This window comes from Vanellus vanellus, assembly GCF_965231255.1.
Source record: "Vanellus vanellus genome assembly, chromosome: 18".
NCBI lineage: Eukaryota > Metazoa > Chordata > Aves > Charadriiformes > Charadriidae > Vanellus > Vanellus vanellus.
This window is the reverse complement of record NC_138923.1, coordinates 13,388,335-13,410,504: the sequence shown is the minus strand read 5'-3', so window position 1 is coordinate 13,410,504 and position 22,170 is coordinate 13,388,335. Positions and strand designations below refer to the sequence as shown.

At 39.6% G+C, this 22,170-nt stretch overlaps 2 protein-coding genes across 3 annotated transcripts; one reads left to right on the top strand and one right to left on the bottom strand.

Moving 5' to 3' along the window:
• Nucleotides 1-2,172: 2,172 nt before the first annotated feature.
• On the bottom strand, nt 2,173-10,341 carry SLC2A8 (solute carrier family 2 member 8; the record flags this gene model as incomplete). Its single annotated transcript, XM_082492572.1, has 10 exons — nt 2,173-2,788; nt 2,951-3,096; nt 4,104-4,277; nt 5,006-5,114; nt 5,653-5,796; nt 6,800-7,011; nt 7,156-7,255; nt 9,034-9,240; nt 9,983-10,178; nt 10,283-10,341. 10 exons carry the CDS (start codon nt 10,339-10,341, stop codon nt 2,651-2,653), a joined length of 1,485 nt encoding a protein of 494 aa, XP_082348698.1. The 3' UTR covers nt 2,173-2,650.
• Nucleotides 10,342-10,802: 461 nt separating this feature from the next.
• FBXW2 (F-box and WD repeat domain containing 2) lies at nt 10,803-20,233 on the top strand. 2 transcript variants are annotated; one of them, XM_082492480.1, is made up of 7 exons: nt 10,803-10,913; nt 12,445-12,954; nt 15,190-15,384; nt 16,179-16,312; nt 16,924-17,010; nt 18,025-18,194; nt 19,759-20,233. In XM_082492480.1, the coding sequence occupies exons 2-7, from the start codon at nt 12,465-12,467 to the stop codon at nt 20,045-20,047; spliced, it is 1,365 nt and encodes a 454-aa protein (XP_082348606.1). In that variant the 5' UTR covers nt 10,803-10,913; nt 12,445-12,464; the 3' UTR covers nt 20,048-20,233. The 2 variants fall into 2 exon arrangements, with proteins under 2 accessions (XP_082348606.1, XP_082348607.1); XM_082492481.1 differs by lacking the exon at nt 10,803-10,913 and having other exon boundaries at nt 12,224-12,954.
• The last annotated feature ends 1,937 nt before the right edge of the window (nt 20,234-22,170 follow it).

Below are 22,170 nucleotides of genomic sequence, written 5' to 3'. Positions count from 1 at the left end.
TGTGAGGAACAAGTAGGGCCTGTTCTGATCACTGGCCTTTCCTGGTTTGGGGCTGGGGTGTGGGTTTTTTTTGTTTTGGTTGGTTGGGTTGGGTTCTTGGGCTTTGGGGCTGGGGTGGGCTTTTGTTTGGTGTTTGAGCTTTTTTTGCTGGTTTTGGTTTTTGCAGTTCATAACATAGAGGACGCAAGTGGCACCCAGAATGAACAGCAGGTTTGCTCTCAGCCTTTGTGTGACTTTTTCTATACATGTGCAAACATTTGTAATTGACTGGTAGATTCAAAGTAAAATTTTTTTTTTTTTTTTCAGTATTAGGCCAAGTCAACTGAATGAATATTTAAACAGGTCTTAATGGGGCAGGGGACAGGTGAAATGTAACACTAGTTCATAACCAGTTACATATGGTCAAAGTTGCTCCTCCTGACATTTATTTTTTGTTGTTCTGTGTATATTTGACCAAGTCACAGATTCAAGCTCATGCATGTTTTCCTAAAGGTGTAGATCTATAATTTGTGCTTGCAGGTGCAGCAGCTCTCACAGAGCTGTTGGCTTCATCTGCATTTGAGATATATATATTTTTGGTTTGGATTTGTTTTTTAATATATATACATATATATGTATATACATATATATGTGTGTATATTTGTAAATTCTACCACAAGGTTTAAGGGATTAAAAGTCCTTAGCATATATAGGAATCTAAAGTAATGTGATTTGACAAGGGGCGGGGGTGGGGAAATCCCATCAGCAAGTGATAAGGTATTTCAGAACCACTTTTGTTGCCATATGTGTGAAAATTAGTACCATGCTATTGTCATTAACAATTTTTTGTCGTGGTTCATATGCACAGTGCTTGCTCATTCTGTTAAAGCAGTATGTTCTCAGATAGGCTTAGCCTGATTTTGTGGAGGAATAAATTATACCCTGAGAACCTAGTATTAACCATAGGGGAAAGCTCACGTGACAGTATGCAGCAAGCATCTGTACTTGCATGCAGGTTAGCAAGTGTTTTTACCCTTACTAGTTGAGCGCAGCAACTTCACCAGGCTGTATACTGCCCCGCTGCTTCACTTTGTTGCTGACCTACAATTGACCACGTCCTGCTTGCTACTGGAAACCATGATATTCGCACATGATTTGATGACATAATTTAAGAAATTATTTACTGCATATTTATTTATAGCTCTATTAGGTATTTATCTGGTTGAATGGAAAATGTTATGTCTCTAAAGGTTTATGCAAAAAGTGTTACCAACTGGAATGTCAGTTTTAACTAAGTCTTTGAATGTTAGCAGACTGCTTTGTAATTTAATAGTTGCATATCGCTAAGACTGTTGCTACATTTGTGATCAAAAATTCTTTATCTACCACTTGTCTTAAATGCCAATGTATTACCATTGTTTTTAAATGTCATGTGACAGTGTGTATGATTTGTGTTTTAGACGTGACATCCAAATAGAAATAGTCCTATCACAGCTGGAACTGTTTTAAGTGTGATTTATCACTTTTGGGAAGGAATAACAGACGATTTATTCCTTCATATGTAATAAATCATAAATTTGACCTCAGTTCGTTCTTTCACACTTCCAGAACTAATGCCTTTCCCAAATTTGGTTCATCAGACAAGAAATTAAAAAGACAGGAGATAGATAGTACACTATTTCAGACAGTTCTGGATTACTGTTTCCATTTGAGTTCTCTAGAACTTGTTTCAGAGATGTCATTCGTTTAAGTGCTATATCGTACCTGTGAGATTGGCGTTTGTGTCTTAAGCACTGCCCATCTTTGACAAGAACTATAATCCAGGCATCTTTTAGACTTTGAGAGACCTGCTCCAGTTGGAGATCTTTACCCCTTAAATTAACACTACAAAAGACAGTTTTTCTCCTCTTCTGGCTAAGAGTATATTCTCGCTGTCTCCAAGACCTTGTAATTGCTTTTGAAAAAGCAGTGTTCTTCCCTGTATTCTAAAATACATTCTCCCAAGAGCTACAACCCTTCTTGTGATTTAAATGCATTCTCCAAAGAGCTACAACCCTTCTTGTGATTTAAGTGCATTCCTAGCAAACTTGACAGCCATAGGAAAAATAATGCCAACTTAATACTAACACCCATGAAAGCCAAGCATTCACCTGCAATTGGGACCAAGACTCATTCCGTGGTCACGCATCCCAGAAATAGTAGCAGCAACACAAAGGTAAAGTACTACAGTCTGAAATTAGCCAGGCTACATGATTCACTTCGTCACTGTAGCACACGCCATAAGAAAAAGGTAAAGTGCAGCAAGGAAATTTAATTTATTTATTTACGAAATTAGATCTTAATTTACATCTTAGAAAAAAGATACTGGCCAGTATATTTAACATTCTTACTTGGCCATTACAGTCAGTCTGCACCAGGTGAAAAGAACACAGGAATCTTAAGAAAAAGAACGTGTCCAAGATGCACACAAGGCAGATTTACTAAAGGGAGTATGCAGAAGTGCGTGCAGGTATTTTTTTGAAAAACAGATTTTGGATTTTACAAAATTCATTGAAATCATTTCATGGCAAATTTAGTAACTAAGATGTTTGCCACATGATGCAGTTAGTTTCAACCGTAGCACCATAATTCATGATACGAAGGTTTCATACCAATATAAAAAGCCTTAAGCTTAAGATCTTCTGAAGTAGGCCTCAATTTGTTCCAGGGTCTGTCCTTTTGTTTCAGGAACACAAAAGGCTGTAAAAGTTACATTGAGACAGCAGAGGGCAGAGAAGAGCCAGAACGTGCCATAAGATGTTAAGAAACCCTGAGGGGGAGGAAACAACAAAAAATGCATTATTACAGCTCACTACTGTACAACTACAGTTCTGTATTGCTAGAGAAGACTGTAGCTCCAGGCTCTCTCAGGAGCATCTTTAATAAATTTCCCTACTGTAAGAAACTTCAGATTGTAATGTATGATGCTTACTATAAAATCATTAAATTCTTTGGTTATCAAGAAGGCCATAACCCAGTTTGTTAACACGCAAGCACCACTCGATATGCCTCTAGCTTTAAGTGGGAAGATTTCAGATATGACCAGCCATGGAACAGGACCCCAGCCAAGGGCAAAACCTACAATTAGAAACAGAAGAGAATAAATGCAAATTAAGTATATATTAATGGGAAGACTGAATGATGCCCAAGTTAGACAAGTAAGGGGGATGCAGTTTTCCCTCTAGATTCTTAGTTGATGCTAGTAAAACAGTACCTCTACCAGAAGGAAAGAGAATAAGTTATTTTAGGGCAGCATGATAAACGTGAGTGCATTTTACATCAAATTAATTACAAGAATATTCTTAACAAGCAGATCTTCTTCCCACAAAATCTCTGAAGTGGTAAGCTTAAAAACTGACCTTGTTTCTAACTGCTGCTGCCTTGTACCATTGCAGAATTTAGTGTGGATCAGACACTAACAAAGACACTTGTTTCCACCACTGTACAGCAGTTTAACCTGAGCAATTACTTCTTACTATTAGCCCAAGAAGTTATAAATTCATTTTCCAGGGAACTGGCTTAACTAAGTTGCTAGCTTTATCACCAGGGTTGTGAACGCTCAACCTAAGTTTGTATTATACACTGAAAAGGTCTGTGAAAGACATAGCTCACTTCCATTCATGAATAATTCAGCCTGGAGAAGAGAAGGCTCTGAGGAGACCTTATAGCAGCTTTCCAGTATCTGAAGGGCACCTACAAGAAAGCTGGAGAAGGACTTTTTGCAAGGGCATTTAGTGATAGGATGAGGGGTAATGGCTTCAAACTGGAAGAAGGGAGCTTTAGATTAGAGATCAGGAAGACATTTTTCACTATGAGGGTGGTGAGGCACTGGCCCAGAACCTGCGGCTGCCCCATCCCTGGAAGTGTTCAAGGCCAGATTGGACGGGGCTTGGAGCAACCTGGTTTAGTGGAAGGTGTCCCTGCCCAGGGCAGAGGGTTGGAACTAGACGGTCTTTAAGGTCCCTTCCAACCTAAATCATTCTATATGATTCTATGAATAATGTTACAAAATGGAACAAAATTGGCACATTCATCAAAACATTTGAGTTTTGTGTAATGACTACTTAGAATCCAGTTCCACTTACCAGCAACAAAGAACCCTAGGCTCACTACTGCAAGCCAGGATATACTGCTTTCTGGTCCTGGGGATGCTGAATTTAGAGTGAACCATACATCAGGATTTGATGAGTTATTTTGATCTGGAAGGACTATTTTAAAGTAAAGCCCAAACAATGCAGTACTGAGAGCCATGATTATCCCTGAAAAGTAAGCAATAACCAAGTTGTCACTGGTTGCCACTTGTGTATTCTTCTGAGAGACAGAACATAGTTGGTCAGCCAAATATAAGATATGCAGGCCCTCACAGAAGTGTTTCTTAAAAGATACTGTTCTTGGAAATAACCACTGGCCTTGAGAAGTGAAAGATGCTAGACAAGCATTCTAAAGACTAGCCAAACAATGTAATCTTGACAGCAGTCATTACTACTGAGTGTGCAGCACAATTGTAGCAAACAGAATTTCTTTAGCACGTTTACTTGTAAAGTTAAAATTTTTAACCACAGTCTTGGTATAACTGAACGCCACAATGCGCCATGAAAGTAGCAGCAGCCATAGAGAAATTACTTTGAAATAGCCATTTGTTGACAACTTGGGTGTGAGAATGTATCACAACATTGAATCTTATTAAGCAGAAGAATTACCACAGTAGTAATAACTATCTCAGTGACATAGCTATTTCAAAATAAAAACTGGCCTGGTAAGAAGACAAAAAAAAATAGCTGTATGTGGTTCCAAAGGGTTCCTACAACGTATAGTTACCTCTTCAAGTTTTATATCAAGTTAAAGTCTATAGTTCATATTATAAATATAAACCAAACCACTTTAAAATGCGTAAATTGCAATACTTAATTCCCCCAACAATAAAGACACTTTTTGTTACCATATATAGTAATTTTTCTTACTGAACAAAATTCAGTAACTGTTTTACCAGATATGTAGAGCAGCACTTTTCGTCCAGTTCTATCTATGATAAGTGCAGCCACAGCAGTGAAACATACTTGTATGGAACCCACAACAACAGAAGCCATTCTGCTGTCCTGAAATAAAATAAGAGGTAGGGAGAATTTGCTATTTCAGGCTGCTAAGAGGATCACTTATCAAGCATTACAAATGTATTTGTTTCTTGAATCTGAAAGAAGACAAACTATGCCACAAATTAATAGTGGGGGGAAACAGCATACAGGTCTCTTTATTAACTTTAAAATAAGCCACAACTACTCCCTAGAGTTTCACTTTCTCTGAAACACTGCATTTGCAACTCTAATAAAAAATATTTATATAGGAAGATGACTATAATAGGAATTTCTATCAGTATCAAAGTTTCAGACCAGCAAAATACAACATACTTCCCACCTGAAAAAAAAAGCCAGAACATTCAGGTATGCCACAGTAACACAGTCAAGAGGATATCTAGAATCCAAATCAAAATAGCCCACTAAAACCCAAACCATGTCATTTATGACACAGGCAGGATCATTATCAAGTCAGTTTGTTATGTATTTCAGACTTATTATAGCACCGACTAAGCTGAAACTATTATAGCCATTTTTCGGTTTGGAAACACGCCCTGATTACCTTGAAGTTTGCATCTTCAAAGATAGTTTCCGCATAAAACATAACTGCATTGATGCCTGTTACTTGCTGGAAGAACATTAGAGCCACACCAATAAGAAGTGGCCTGTAGATTGAGGGGTTCTTAAATTCAGAAAGATTCAGTCCCTGTTAAAAAGATTAAGCAACGATTTAGTAAAAAATTTCATCTTTTAATTCAAAAAACAAAACCATCACTAACAAAAAACCTCAGAACATTTCAATCTGTTCAAACTCAGAAAGTTTCCCACCCCTCCTTTAGCAAAACTAACTGCCTTAGCAGTAAAAGTGTTTACATTTGAAGATATCAGAGAACTGCAGAAAAGCATTTTTCCCCTTTTCTCAGGTTCTAGAGACAGAAATTGACAGTACTTTGTAGAGAAAGTTAACATGAATGAATCTGCAGCTTGCAGAAACTGAACGTCAACGATTAGACCTGCCTATTTAAGCACACAAAAAACTAGATAGTTGTCATATAATTAACAAGATCATGAGCCTGACTGCTACTCATGTACACTGATGGCAGCCAATGGTGATAGCCGCTGCAGCTGAAAGGTAGAGGAAAAAGATTCAAAGAATCTCACTTGCTTCTTGAGTATCATTTTGTCGTGGTTTGGCCTCAGCCAGCAACAGAGAACCACGCAGCTGCTCACTCGACTCCCACAGCCGTGGGAAAAATCAGCAGAAAAGGGCAAAACTCGTGGGTTGAAATATTATAATTTAACAGAACAGACAAAGGGAAAAAGAAAGAAAAGAAAGAAAGAAAAACAATAACACCGGTAAAGGAATACAAGAACGCGATTACAGTACCACCGCGAAGCGCACCGACCGGACCCGCACCGCCGCAACCCGCCCCCGAGTGGCAACTAACTCCCCCGCCCCGGCTAGCTCCTTTTATAATGGGGCATGGGTCACGTGGTATGGAATACGTGCCTCCCCTGCCGGCTCCTTGGAAATTAACCCCATCCTTGCCGGAACCAGGACACATTTGTATGAGGGAACAGGTTTGGACCACCATTTGTAGAAAAGGCTATTAACCAAGCTTTGGTAAAACCCTTTTAATTACACTATATGCTTTCAGATGTTATGTCCATACAAGAAGTTTTTTAAGACTAAAGCAGATTCTCATCACCTCCTCCTGAACGCTAGCTTCAATCTGCCTACACTCCAATGCATGGTCTGCATGTGGTCCCCGCAGAAAGTGCAAAGAAGCTATGGCCTCTGAGCGTTTGTTCTGATTCAGTAGAAATCTTGGTGTTTCAGGCATGAAGGACATGAACAATAGCATTATGCAGGATGGAAAAGAACACAATACTGCCAGCCAGCGCCATTTTAGTATTATTCCTGGGTACCAAAAAGGAAAGAAAGAGGACTATGAACATCAATTAGTTGTACAAACAAATTAACATACATTTTCAATTTTTCAGTGTAGTTATTTCATTACATGTATTAATTCTTTTTTGAAACCTAGATCCCTAACCCCAATACCTGCAACATAGGCTCCCAGTATGCCAGTCACCACCATCAACTGAACACAAGATCCAAGCATACCACGGACTTTAGGATGAGATACTTCTGATATATACACCTAAAACATAGGGAGAAAGCATCTAATAATCATTTCTATCCAATTTTGGATCAAGGACTTGATAAGTAATTAATTTCTGAAAAAAAAACATAGCTGTATTTCCTAGTAACTCCCTTCCTTCAAAAAAGCCTCAATAAAATGGAGTCAGTATAAAAGACCCATCTCAGAAATGTATATTGGCATCATGAAAAACCCTGTAAAAAAGGGAGGACCTAAGTCAGAATACTGTTGATGTAGTATCATTATCCCAAAGGTGAATAGACTTGTATTAGTAAGAGCTTCTTTTGTTAGCCATGTTCAACAAGAAATGCATCATCACAAAGCAGTCTAGAGCTTGGAACAGTCTTTGCATAAACACGTAATCCAAGCCACATATAAAACTGTTTGCAATGAAAGTTTTAAATTTTTTATTCAATGTAAAGAGTGCAAATTATCTCATTCTCCATGAAGTTCAAAACTGACAGCTTATCTTGATACAGCATCACACCTCATCCAATATTTGGGATCAAACCTAAACTTCCCAGCTATTTTTTAATATATTAACCCCAAGTCAAAAGGTACAGTTTAGCTGTATATATTAAAAAGAAATCCCTTGTATTTATACATACAATCCTTTCTAAAGTCACAGTTTTTACTTTTTCTGGAAGGAAAATAAGTAATCCTTGTTTCAAGAACAATTTAGAGGTACAAAAATTTGGTATTACATATGACAGTCTCCTCCCTCATCACTGCAGTCACATAGATCTTTTACTGTTGGCTGTGGGTTAGGGCTTTTACACAGGGGAGCTTAGAGCTTGGCTCCATGAAACAAAGAGAAAGCAGTCATTTGCAAAGCAGGCAGAATTCCTCCAAAGAATTAACACAACAGACTAAGCAACCAAGCTTCCAACTACAAAGGAAGTTGCACGAGATTATTATTTAGACCCTACCACCCTGAATCTTTTTTAGATTTTAATTTTATAACCATCTAGATTGATAAAGAACAAGCATTTATTCCATACTTCATTATGAGTGCTTCTTATCCTTTGATTTTTAGTTTGCATCTCACTTCAAACGCTAGAAATGCTGGAATCACCAGAAAAGAAACAAACTTGAATTCTAGATGGTTTATTTCACACTAGTACCTGCTCAGCTAGATCCAAAAGGTCAAATAATACCAGAGCAGACAAACAACAACAGAATGAATTATCTCCATTTCCCTACTGCACATATATTCCTGAATGCATGGGAAAAGTTAATATTCAGAAGACAACAGTTAAATGGAATCAGAAGGCACTATTTGGCATTTCTCCAGGATGAATAAGCAGCCATAGTTAATTTGCAAAACCAAGGAGTTTGGTGAAATATAAAACTATTAGAAGCAGTTGGTAATGGGGAAAAACAAAAACAACCAAACAAAACTAACTGCCCCCTAATGTTATATATGAGGAATTTTAAGAGAAAAATATTACTAGACTATAGTAGAACATTAACAGAAGCAATCAAATAAGAGAGTAGTAATCTGAAAGATCACATCACCATATGAGGAATGCATAGCACAGAAGTTCCACTAGGAGAAACAGAATTTGTTTTATTCGTATTTTTTTCATTATTAAAACCAAACAAAATATAATTCTATAAAAATCAGTTTCTTCTAAATCCACAAACTGCCTTGACAACAGTTATTCAATTACTTCACCCAAACCACCTACAGTACTGCTATGGAAAAAGCAACAAAAACCCCACAAACAAAAAAGCAACCACACATGCACACATACCTGGAACAACATCTTACTTACCGGAACAACAAGTGAAGTAATTCCACTGGCTAAGCCTGTCAGCATTCGTCCAAAATAAAGCATCCAAACATTCTGAGCAGATATAATAACTATATATCCAAAAACATATGGTATTGAGCACAACATTAGACTCAGCTTTCTCCCAACTTTATCCACAAGGTAGCCTCCTAGTATTCCTCCAGCAGCAGCTCCTAATGTTACTACTGACTTCAAAAAACAGTAAAAAAATATACATATATATAAATAAATACAAAAATAAATAACAGATAGGAATTTCTTTTAAAATCTTGAAAAGTAGCAGCTTCTAAAAAAAATGTGCAAGAGTACACAGATGTTTAGAAAACCAAAATAAACACTAACTTCTTAATCAAAACATAGTCAAGAAGCACTACTCACCACAATTGAACTGCAAGTAATTTTCATATTACATACAAAGTTCTTTCAATGAAGGAAAAAAAACAGTGGTAGCTCTTTCTTAACCTGTCTACAAAGCTGTCCATTCACAAACAGGCCTTTCAAGTTGTTTTAAAGCCCTGAAAATTTTGTTATCCTGACTAACCTGAAGTCCAGCCTGTATCCAAGAAGCAAATATTCCCCATGCTGATGGACTGCACTAATTTAGTAAAAAGTTTATTTTTTGTGGTCCCTTAGCAGGTTCAACTGAGAAACACGAGAATGGTTAGAAGACATTTTAGCATCAAGAATAGGTTCAAACAATAGGGGCATTTATTAGTATACACTAATAACAGAGTTATCAGAGCATAACAGCACTGTTAGGAAAAAATGGAATCAATTACTGAGTTTAAACAAAACCACTGGATTTCATTATTAACATCTGCATTTACCCTAATTTTTAAGAGTTAAGACCCCCATCATATAAGCAGCACCTTCTTGGACCTATGCTTTCAAGTGAAATCACCTATCGGCAATGCATCATACAGAGACTTACCCCAAACCACGAGGCTTGGCTGCTGTCCAGTCTCAATTTAGGATCGTTGATTTTCCTCAACTCTGGAATAACAGGCGAGCTGTAGCCTAGCACGAAGCCGAAGCTGAGCGGTCCCAGGACAGCGGCGAACGTGGCCAGGTACAGCTTCTTGTTCTGCACTCTGAAGCAGAAGAGGCCGACAAGAATCACGCCGCCCCCTCATCGGGGCCGGTAACGCGGGGCTGGCCGCGACCAGGCTCCGCGGCAGTCAGCGCTGTCCCTGAGCCCGCCAGAGCGGCGGGTCGCGGCGCCCCCACTCACCTCGGGCAGGAGTCCGCGGCGGGGTAACTCAGCAGGCAGCGCGACTCTTCCGCAGCCATGCCCGGCATGCGTGGAGCGCCTCGGCACGGCCAGCGGGCAGCGGGCAGCGGGCAGCCGACCTCCGCCCGGGCCGTACGGGCAGCGGGGACGGGCGGCTGGGGCGGGACGGGCGGCGAGGCAGGACCGAGCCGGACCCGACCGGCCCCCAAGCGCGGTGCCGCGCCGGCGCTGCGAGACTCGGGCCCGGACGGAAACGGCTGGAGTGCGGCAGCGGGGTGATGACGTCTAGGGCGTGCGCCGGAAACTGCCCGACCACGGAGCGCGGCGGGGTCTGGGCAGCGCTGTCCACCCAGTGCCGCCGGTTCACCCGGCGCAGGGGCTGCGGCGCGGTGCTCGCCCTGCGCCTCCCCTCCCTTTCCCTCCCCGCCGGAGGCGCCCAGTCCCGTCCGAGTGCGACCCCCTGACGCGGGTGCCCGCAGGCCGCCGTGCGGGCCGCGGAAGCGCTGGGAGCCCGTCTCTCTGTGGGAGCGATGGCCGCAGGGAAGCCCCAGCACGCGCCGGGCTCCGGGGGGCCGCGCGAGCCGCGTCGGCTGCCCGTCGAAGGACGCTCCGCGCCGGGCCGCTACCTGAGGTGAGCGCCGCGGCCCACGGGAGTCGGGCGAGCGGCGCCGGCGGCAGCGGCGCGGGAAGCCTGCGGCCCTCGCCGTGGTTGTTGCGTGCGGAGGTACATGGGAGCGGGCGGGGGGAGCGGTGGGCTCGCTGGGTGACAGCCAGAGAAGAGCCCCGGGCTCTGAGCACCGGTTTCGGGGCCTCAGAGCAGCTCTTGGTTGCAGTATTAACTTCGTGTATTGAATACAAGAAACGCCGTAGAGCTCACCTATTTTTTATTCATAGGGAGCCTGTTAGAAATGTTTGCTTATTTTAAAGAGAACACATGCCTGTTAGAACAGCAAATATATTCTCTACCGTATGTGCTGAGGAAAGATGGTAAGTGCTGTCAGCAGTAAAAGTTACTGTACGAACTTGTGACTTGATAGGAGCAGCTGTTTCCGTGCGTTTGACACTCAGTGCCTTCTTGTGTTTTTAGCAACAATTGCTTGCCATGTGTGGCCTTTCGCAGACTGTACTTTTCTGTACTACTATGCCATGTTAAGAGGTGTACTCTGAGATTTTACTCTATGAAGGTAAAATGTCTGCACAGAATTGACTCCCACTCAGATTCCTCGATTCTTTGGGTTTGGGAGCTTCTATGAATTAAATTCAGCCAGTTGTCTAATTAATGGAATTGGATCTTCCAGGGAAAATAAATAATTGCAGCTTTTTAACTGTTTGCCTGATGCTTATCATGGTAATCACTTGTCCAAGCTTATTGTAGGAACTTGAGATGCGTCAGGATAGCATAAATGCATACAGATTGCCTAGTTCAGGAGGTAGTATTTCAAACCTTCAGTTTCACAGTTAGTTCTTTTCATTGGAAATAAACTGAAAAAATAGGAAACCGCACCAGGAATTAAAAATAAAAAGAAAAGCTAAACGTTTAGGTCAAAGCAATGCAAACATGTCAAAACTGATACTAGACCAGTACAATCTCCAGCCTTTACACAAACGAAAAAGAAAGATGGCTGACATATCCTTCAAAACAGTTTTTCAGACATCTCTCTGTATCTTCTTTAAGAAAAACTACAGTTGCCTGCTTTGTGTTTAAAATAGTTCAGGACAAAGGTATGAATAAGTTCTGTCAGTAACTAGCTTACCACTCTGCTGATATGCTTTGATTTCTTCCCTTTATCAGTATATTCCATGAGTAAACTGTAAAACAGTGTTTATTTGCTATAATAGGTTTAAAACTTAAGCTAACCCTTACCTTATTGGATTCAGAATTCAAAAGTCTTAACCTAGAACAAGAAAGATGTTAACATTAATAATGATTGCTAACATTCACTAGCTCCATACAATTTACTTCTAAGCCTGATGCAGGACAAATGATAGTTCAAAGTACACGCAAATTCTTAGTCCTAACCTAATGAATATTTTAAAATGCATTTGGTCACTTCAGTCTATGTGTTAACATGCCATTTGGAATACTGATGTACCGGTAATAAAGATGTGATGCTTACTTTGTTTTCTGAACGGAACTAATACAGTATTTTGATGTATCACAGGTAAATTTTTCCATAACCTTATGGAGAAAAAGGACTTTGAAGCATGGCTTGATAACATTTCTATTACATTTCTTTCTCTGACGGACTTGCAGAAAAATGAAACTCTGGATCACCTGATTAGCTTGAGTGGAGCAGTCCAGCTCAGGCACCTCTCCAATAATCTAGAGATTCTCCTCAAGAGGGACTTCCTCAAACTTCTTCCATTGGAACTTAGTTTTTATCTGTTAAAATGGCTTGATCCTCAGACCTTACTCACGTGTTGCCTCGTCTCTAAGCAGTGGAATAAGGTTATAAGTGCCTGTACAGAGGTGTGGCAGACTGCGTGTAAGAATTTGGGTTGGCAAATAGATGACTCTGTTCAGGATCCTCTACATTGGAAGAAGGTTTACCTAAAGGCTATTTTAAGGATGAAGCAACTGAAGGACCACGAAGCCTTTGAGACATCCTCTTTAATTGGACACAGTGCCAGAGTGTATGCACTTTACTATAAAGACGGACTTCTGTGTACAGGTAGGAAGGACAGAAAACTTGGAGTCTTACAATTCTTTGTTTTCTGCCCCCACCCCCCGTATGATTAACAACAATTTGCTTTTCATTTACCAGACAGATTATTTTCGTAGTCCTAATGCAGTTTAAGATGATTCAAAATGACTTTTTTTTTTTTTCAGTTTCTAAAACACCTGGCACACTAATAAACTTATTAGTCAATTTAATATGAAAACAGGGAGACCAATTTCTTTGTTGGTTAAAAAAAAACCTAAACAGTGACAGCAGGTATCATGCTTCAGATTAGTAAGACCATTTGAGAAGTACAGCTATGTTAGTTATCCTCTTGGAGGATAACTTCCAGTTAAAAGGACCTTGTTTGGGCTATGTGATCACTGCAGTCTCCCATGGTGTGGCAAGAAAAGTCTGTCTTCTTCCTTGAAACAAGACAGTTTCTCTGATACAGTCGGTAAGCACTTTCAGTTCTTAAGTGCTTATATGAAGACCTGTAAACTAGATTTAACCTCGCTACTAGTCTGACTTGCACATTGTAATGATAATTTTAGCTTCCTCCCCAAAGACGGTAGACTTCAAGATTTACGTTTGAACTTAAAAATAAAGCCAGAAGAAATATGAAACCTTCAGTATGAAAGAATAGTAACAAAGTTACAGTGGACTGCTGTCAGAGCATATTCCAAGGATTTCCCAATCACTTGAGATGACAATGCTATAGGATAAGTTTGGAATACTGGCTAAGTACTCCCACGTTTGTTGGTACATTAAGATGATTATTAGAAACCAACACCCGGACTCTACCCGGTCCTTCACTTCCCTACTCAGCGAGGAATGTAAATACACAGGAAGCATCATTGTCAAAACTTTCTGAAAAGTGGCATGCTTCTGTGCTGAAACCACTAGGAAAAACAAGTTTAAGGGTCCAGGGTTTTATTCTGCTCTCTGAAGCCAGAAGTCTGGACTTACTGTTATGAGTTTAAAAAAAAAAAAAAAACAACCAAAAAAAAAAACCCACCCAAACCAAACAAAAAAAAAAACTTTGGGGGAGAGAAAGGAAACTGTCAGGTGATGGGTCCTGGTATTCATCTGCTGTCCTTTGAGATTTTGTGGACTCCTTTCCTACCTGAAACAAACTAAAGCTTGCAGTATAGTCAGTGGCTCTGCAAACCCGAGAGTGACATATCATGTAAAATTTCCATGTGTCTATTTCAGTAGACACTGTCAATCAGAGGCAGTGGTGGAATCTATGGAAGGTGCTAAAAGGATATGAAGAAAATGGAAGGCCAGACATCTAGTAGCTTAATTAACATGAAAACAAGAGGCTTTGCTGAGACTTAAAATTAGGGCTTATTCCCCATTCCAACAGCTTGGAAGTACTATTTAATGAGAAAAAGTTCAACAAGGAGAAGTGCAAAGCCCTGCATCTGAGGAGGAACAACTCTATGGCACCAGTATACGCTGGGGGCCATCCAGCTGGAAAGCAGTCTGGCAGAAAAGGACCCACAGGTCCTGGTGGACACAAAGTTGAACATGAGCCACCAACATGCTCTTGCTGCAAAGTAGGCTAGTGGTATCCTGGGCTGCATTAGCAGGAATGTTGCCAGCAGGTTGAGGGAGGTGCTCCTTCTCCTCCATGCAGCACTGGTGAGGCCACACCTGGAGTACTGTGTCCAGTTCTGGGCTCCTCAGTACAAGAGAGACATGGGCACACTGGCAAGTCCAACAAAGGGCTGTGAAGATGATTAAGAGACTGGAGCATCTCTCATGGAGAAAGGCTGAGAGAGCTGGGACTTTCTATCCTAAAGAAGAGAGGGCTCAGGGAGGATCTTATCTATGTATGTAAATAACTGAAGCAAGGGTGCAAAGAAGATGAAGTCAAGCTCTTTTCAGTGGTGCCCAGTGACAGGACAAGAGGCAGTAGACACAAACTGAAACACGGGAGGTTCCCTCTAAAGCACATTTTTATGGTGCGAGTGATTGAGCACACGTTTCCCAGGGGTATTGTGGAGCATCCATCCTTGGACATACTCAAAACCATCTGGTCATGGTCCTGGGCAACTGGCTCTAGGTGGCCCTGCTTGAGTAGGGGGGTTGGAAGAGTTGACCTCCAGAGGTCTGTTCCAACCCTAACCATTCTGCGATTCCATTAAAATACTCTATTTAAGACAGACATGGAAGACCAGTATAGGATTGGAAATATTATTTACTCTTTGCTTTCAATTACCCTGTTCTTTTATATTCTAGGATCAGATGACTTGTCTGCAAAACTGTGGGATGTAAGCACAGGTCAGTGCATATATGGTATCCAGACACACACTTGTGCTGCAGTGAAGTTTGATGAACAAAAGCTTGTAACAGGATCTTTTGATAACACAGTAGCCTGTTGGGAATGGAGCTCTGGGGCAAAGACACAGCATTTTAGAGGACATACTGGTGCAGGTACGTTGGACTTTACAAATTGTAATTTCACCAGTCAAGTAGCAAATTATAATTTTTTTGATGATGATGTAAGTTAGCTCTTTGCACAATAGTGGGGTTTTTTTAGGCTCTGTCCCAAGTCACCTTTTGGGGTGGTGGTGGGGAAGTGGCCAGAACAGATCTAAATCTGTCTGCCCTTGATTAATGCCAAAGCTTAACCACGTAGTGTTTTGCAGTTGCACGGAAATAATACTAAATGCCATGGTTATTCACTACTTTTGAGTCTACCAAAAAGACACAAAACCTAGGTAGCAGGGAGCATGTGGCAACAGCAGTTCTTTATATCCCTAGACTGGAGATGGGCTTACAGCAAAGAACACAGTAGAACCTGAGAATCTGTATTTCTGTCATAATTAACTTCTCTATCCTCTACTGCAAAATATCCTCAACTCAGCCGTAGGTCTGCTCTCCTGTGAGTAATGAGATGCATCACATGTACTAATCCTGCTGGAAATGACTTACTAGAACTCTTAAAATGGGAACTTTTTTTAAAAAAAAAGTTACACTTTGCCATAATCCAACCATAAAGGAACCACTGATGTACATGCTCCTACTTTGGGCAAAAATCAGCAATTTTGCAATGCAAAATTTTTAGGAATCCAGAGCAATAATTCACGTATACTGTTCAAGATCAACAGTTAAAGCTGTAGTAGCATATGATTTTAGAGTCTATATGATCTAGTTAGTGTCTCACTTACAGAAAATCACATGCATACAGACTGGTATTCCTTATTTAGTACCCTCTTTGCTTGTAGTTTTTAGTGTGGATTACAATGATGAACTTGATATTCTGGTCAGTGGCTCTGCAGACTTCACTGTGAAAGTATGGGCCTTATCAACAGGAACGTGCCTGAATACCCTTACTGGACACACAGAATGGGTCACTAAGGTGGGAATATTGATTTTTAATTAATCTTGCAAAACACTTACTTGCCATAAGTTTGTAAAATGTTCTAAATTTCTATTTCCTAATCCTAAACTATGTATCTGAATCTGAAGAACATCAGGAAATACTGCAAAATAACATTTCATCAGAAAAGATACTTGAAGAAGCTATAATTAAACCTTTCAGACCATTGAAGATATTTTTATTTCAAAGCAGCTGGCATAATATCAGGAATCAGTGTTTGATTCAAAGAATGAATATAAACAATGGTTCTGAAAGAAAGCTACTTTAAAAATTATGTAGAAAAACTAATGATCTTGATAACCAAAATCTGAGCATGAAAGTTGTTCTGAGTATTTTTCTTCCGAGTATTTCAGAACTTGGTGGGGGGGGTCAATCTAGAGGTGAAGTACATATGTTCACTTATCAATACAGCAAGTTGTCACTAGTAGGAAATAAGAGTGTAAACTTTAGTTTCCCTTCAGTTGCTAAAAGTATTTGTATTGTCTTTATACACGAGTACAGTATACAGGTTGTCAAGGAAGTGAAAAATGCAAATAAAAGTTCGGTTATTTAACAGCATCAACATAAATCATTACATCCTTCAATTACAGGTAGTTTTGCAGAAGTGCAAAGTCAAATCTCTTATGCATAGTCCTGGGGATTTTATCCTTCTAAGTGCAGATAAGTATGAAATCAAGGTATGTACCATATATCATACATGTATCGTTTCAATACTCAGTGAAATAAAATGCTTGAGTGCTTTGCTGAAATTTACAAATAATATAAGACTTTATTTTCCTCCATATTCCCCACTTGTAGAGTTGCATACAAAACATGCAATTCTTTGGAAGCTAACTTTTCAATGCTTTCCTTCATGTTCAGATTTAAATGATAGCTCTACATGAATGGTAATACAAAGAAATAAATACTTTCAGTGCGTGCCTAATGTGCTAACTTGACAGTGAAGCACATAACTGCAAGTACTGTTACTGTTGGGGACTTTTGGGTTGGAGAGTGCCATAAATAGTTTGTGACTGTGGAAGCACTTCATAACTGAATCATAGAATCATAGAATTGTCTAGGTTGGAAGACACCCTTGGGATCATTGAGTCCAACCGTCTACCCTACTCTACAAAGGTCTCCCCTACACCATATCCCCCAACACCACATCTAAACGTCTCTTAAACACATTCAGGGATGGTGACTCAACCACCTCCCTGGTCAGTCTATTCCAATGCCCGACCACTCTTTCTGTGAAAAATTCCTTCCTAATGTTCAGTCTAAATCTACCCTGTTGGAGCTTGAAGCCATTCCCTCTTGTTCTGTCATTAATTACCTGTGAGAAGAGACCAGCACCAACCTCTCTACAGTGTCCGTTCAAATAGTTGTAGAGAGTGATGAGGTCTCCTCTCAGTCTCCTCCTCCTCAAACTAAACAGTCCCAGCTCCTGAAACATTCTTACATTTCTGTCCAATTGGATGGTTGATTTTTTGCCGTTCTTTAAAGCAGCCATTTTCACTTGGATTTTTTAGGCTAGAAACAACACTGCAACAATACTGTAAGACAAGTCACTTAGAAGTACTGATGTTCCTACCTAAAGGAGAGAAAACACATGTACATGTTTACCGGATGCTTAAAGAGAGACTGTAAGGCTTGCTCTATTTGTGTAACGATTTATAATGTGAACATTTTATGGTCTTAAACTGTTGTAGATTTGGCCTATTGGAAGGGAAATAAACTGCAAGTGCTTAAAAACACTGTCTGTTTCTGAAGATCGCAGCATCTCCCTACAGCCCAGACTGCACTTTGATGGGAAATACATAGTGTGCAGTTCAGCACTAGGATTATACCAGTGGGACTTTGCCAGCTATGATATTCTCAGGTAAGTCTTTCAGGTTAAGACTCAGACTTCTTTAAGTAAATCAGAAGCAGAATGTATTAATTTTAATAACTTCAGAGGTAGGCCAAAACAATCTTGATAAAAATTTTGTAAACATCTTACTTTACACATATTGCCAGGTTTAATTCTAATTTATCATCTGTTAATATGAATAATTTAATTATTGTTTTAGTTTCTGGCCACAAACTAGTCCTCTTTCATATTTTCATTCCGTAAGCTGAAGAGTTTCAATATAGACTTAAATCAGACTGCAGTGCTGTAGTTGTGTTCTGGTTTCGGCTGGGATAGAGTTAATTTTCTTCCTAGTAGCTGGTATAGTGCTGTGTTTTGGATTTAGTATGAGAATAATGTTGTGAATGTGAAACTGTACTGACTAAGTTAATGTTGCCATGGAGACTGCTCTACAGAGAGCCAGGTGGCCATTTCTGGGGTCCTTTGATGGGACAAGAAATTAAAAAGACTCTTGTTCCGTATAACACTACTTATTCGTCATTCTCAATAATGCTATGAAATCTATCAGATTGCACTAAAGGATAAGGATGGCATTCTGTTTCCATAAAAAGAACAAATCTGTATCTGTTAGAAATGGTGGCATCAAAGATTGTAACTTATTAAAGAAAAAAATCGCATTTTAGAACTGTTAGCAGACTCAATTGAAATGTCCCGAATATCTGTAGTGTATCTACCAAAGGAAGATCTACTCCAAAAGTGCTTCTTGTCAGTAAGAATAACTGAGTAATTTCACCTCTTAGTTTACCCTTCCATCTTTCAAATGAGAAAGATGTTCTCTTATTGCTGAGAACGGATTTTTTCATCTCCTTTTTGTGCCTCAGTTCTGTGCTTTATGTAACACAATGATCAAGTGCTCGTTCAGTTGTGGAAAACTTACTCTTTTTAATTTCTGTTCCAAGTTTTATTTATTAAGGCAAAAATACCCTGAAGGTGTAGGGGAATTAACAAATACTTTTATTTCTCCCTAAGATTAAGATGCATAATTTATACTCAGTGTGAGTGAAACAGCATTCTGTTAAGGACCAATCTTGAATGATTTATCTTATCTTCTTATCACAAAAAGGCATTTCTGCGTTTTATTTCCAGCTTTTAAAAGAGTGGACAAAAGAATAATTAGAGGTTTTACCTTTTAATTTAAAGATGTTGAAGCATGAAATCCCTATGGAAATTTAGTGTAAAACACAAGTACATTTGATCTTTTATGTGTATCTGGAAACAAGACTTTTTTTTTTTATTCCCTCCCCCCCCCCCCCCCCCCCCGTGTGCTGCGCAGAATCCCTTCCAAACCCTGACCTTTACTTATGTTCTGAAGGGTCTGTCCTGAATGCACAAAGCCAGAACTGAAACCACAGGCCTGACTGCAGCTAAGTGTTCAGTTGCTTAGTTTGAAAAATTTGCATCCAGTTCTTTCTAACGGCTTTCAGAATCATGAGTTTAGACACTTATTTTCTACAGACATAAGGATTTGTTTTAGTAATACAGGTTCATGACTACATCATGACAGAGTTTCTAACAATGTTGTCTTGTCTTCTAGGGTTATCAAACCTCCTGACTTCTCAAATGTGTCCTTGTTGGGCTTTGGAGAGATATTTGCTCTACTGTTTGATAACAGATACCTGTATATAATGGACTTGAGGACAGAAAAACTGATAAGCCGCTGGCCTCTACCAGAGTATAGAAAGTCAAAGCGAGGTTCAAGCTTTTTGGCTGGTGAAATGTCTTGGTTAAACGGACTAAATGGCCAAAATGATATGGGCTTGGTTTTTGCCACCAGTATGCCAGACCATAGTATCCATTTGGTGTTATGGAAAGAACACGGCTGAAAAGCTCACGTATGCAGAATCTTCAGGAATATATGGACTATCAGCAGTGTCCATAAAATGAGACTTTGCATGAACCAAAGTTGCACACCGAATGGTATCATCATGCAATGCACAATCATTTACTTTTATTTGGGCATTTGGGAATGGGTTGTTTTGGACATAATGCAATACAGCATGCTAACAGTATTCACCACAAAGTTTTGTTTGTACTTGTGTTTAAGCATACCTATTCAGGCTCTGAAGCATAGTTTGTCACATTTAAACCATTCAAATCCACCATCGAATCTGAAATGAAGTAGGGCTTGACCTGACTTCTGACCTATTTTTTGTTATTGAAACAGAAGGTGAAGCTACTATTTCAGAACCATAGGCTTTTGTACATGTAACAGCAAATACTGGTTGCAGTGCATGACTGCTTAACTCAAATGAGAAGATAGCAAGCCCTTTCCAGTATCATTCTCTTCAAAATGTTTTTTCCTTATGATAGCTTTAAATACTTAGCTTTTGAAATAGAAGAATCAAATGGATCCTTTAACTAGGATCAGATGCTAACAATAATAATTTGTTTAAATTTGGGAACATGTCAATATCTCTCCTCAGGGGGAATGAGACAACTTTTCATCTATCTGATAGAGCTTGCCATTGCAATTAACCTTAGAGGACCTCTGACAGTATTCATCATATTTGCTGATGGTAACTCAGAATGGATTGATCAGTATTTTATAGTCCATATTTCATGTAGTTTGTGTGAGAAATAATTTAGTTCACAGGAAGGTAGAAATACAATGAATGGGAAGTTAATGTTCAATCTCTACAGCAAGAGTCACTCTCTTACATTAAATGATGTCTAGCAGAGCAGCCATTCACCTTTTCCAAAAGTTGCAGTTAATATAATCACGCACTTAAAGTAGTTGCTACATCTAAATTTGGAAAGCAAGGGCAAATAACAGTGAGTGCTACATCTCTGGGGAAAAAATAATCTCAAAAGTCTGAAGAAAAGCATAGGAGTAGAAAAAGGTCTTTTGCTTTGATCATTGTAGGAGACCTGGTGTACCCATGAGTTAACTACTGAGTAGCAAATAAGCAAATACATATCCACATACTTTTGTGGTTTTGACATGTACTTAAAAGCTGTATCTATGACATCACATGCTTTAGAAACACTTTAGGTTGGTTTCCTCTCCTTCCTCCCTTACAATAAAATCTCCCCTTAATGTCTATTTTTTTATTTTTTAATATTTTTTTTATACAACTTGAAAACATGAGTTTTCATGAAGACTGGCTCATGTCCTTGAAAAGATAAAACTGCCTAGCGTTACTATTGTTAGTATGATTTTTTTTCCTTCCCACTATCCAAGGAGACATAATTTTATACTTAGTACTGAAGGAAGGCCAAAGTTCCCAAACGTACATGTTATGAATTGCACCAATGAAAGGGGAGTTTTCGTATGCAAGAATCAGTATTTGAGTGATGTGGTAGAAATGGCATGAAGTCACAGTGGTGCAGTCTCTTGAGCACAAGGCTTAAGTACTTGGTTTTCCACCTTTATTCACACAAACTAACTTTGAAAATGTGTTGTAGTCAAGAATTTTATCAATTGGAAGCCAAATTCACAGCCCTCAATTCAAACCACACTGACTGAGGCACAAATCTTAGAGCTTTTGCTGTCTTACTCAAAAGTGAAGAAAACTTACATGAAACAGAAAGCGTTCAATAACTTGAAACTCAGTTCTCGTCATTCTTAACGTGGGAGTAACTATACTGTGTATGATGTGTGCAGTAACTCAACTTACTCTAAAGGAGCCACGTGATAATGGGCCACCTATAAAATATTGCATCAGATTTGAAAGATTACTTCGCAGCAGGAGCTTAGACAGGAACATGCCAGAAATGGCCTTGTACCCAAATCCGTGAAATATGGACTGCAAGATGAATGGAAAATGGTCTGGCCTGCCAAGCTCAAAACATGGTCATCAGTGATACAACATCTGACTGGTAACCACTTAACGGAAGTGTTCTTAAGGGTCTATAAATTGGTTAACTACTTTATGATGCAGAGTCCACTCTCAGCAAGTTTCCAACAATAATAATTTGTAGGGGAAGGGGAAGCAGTCAATATGCA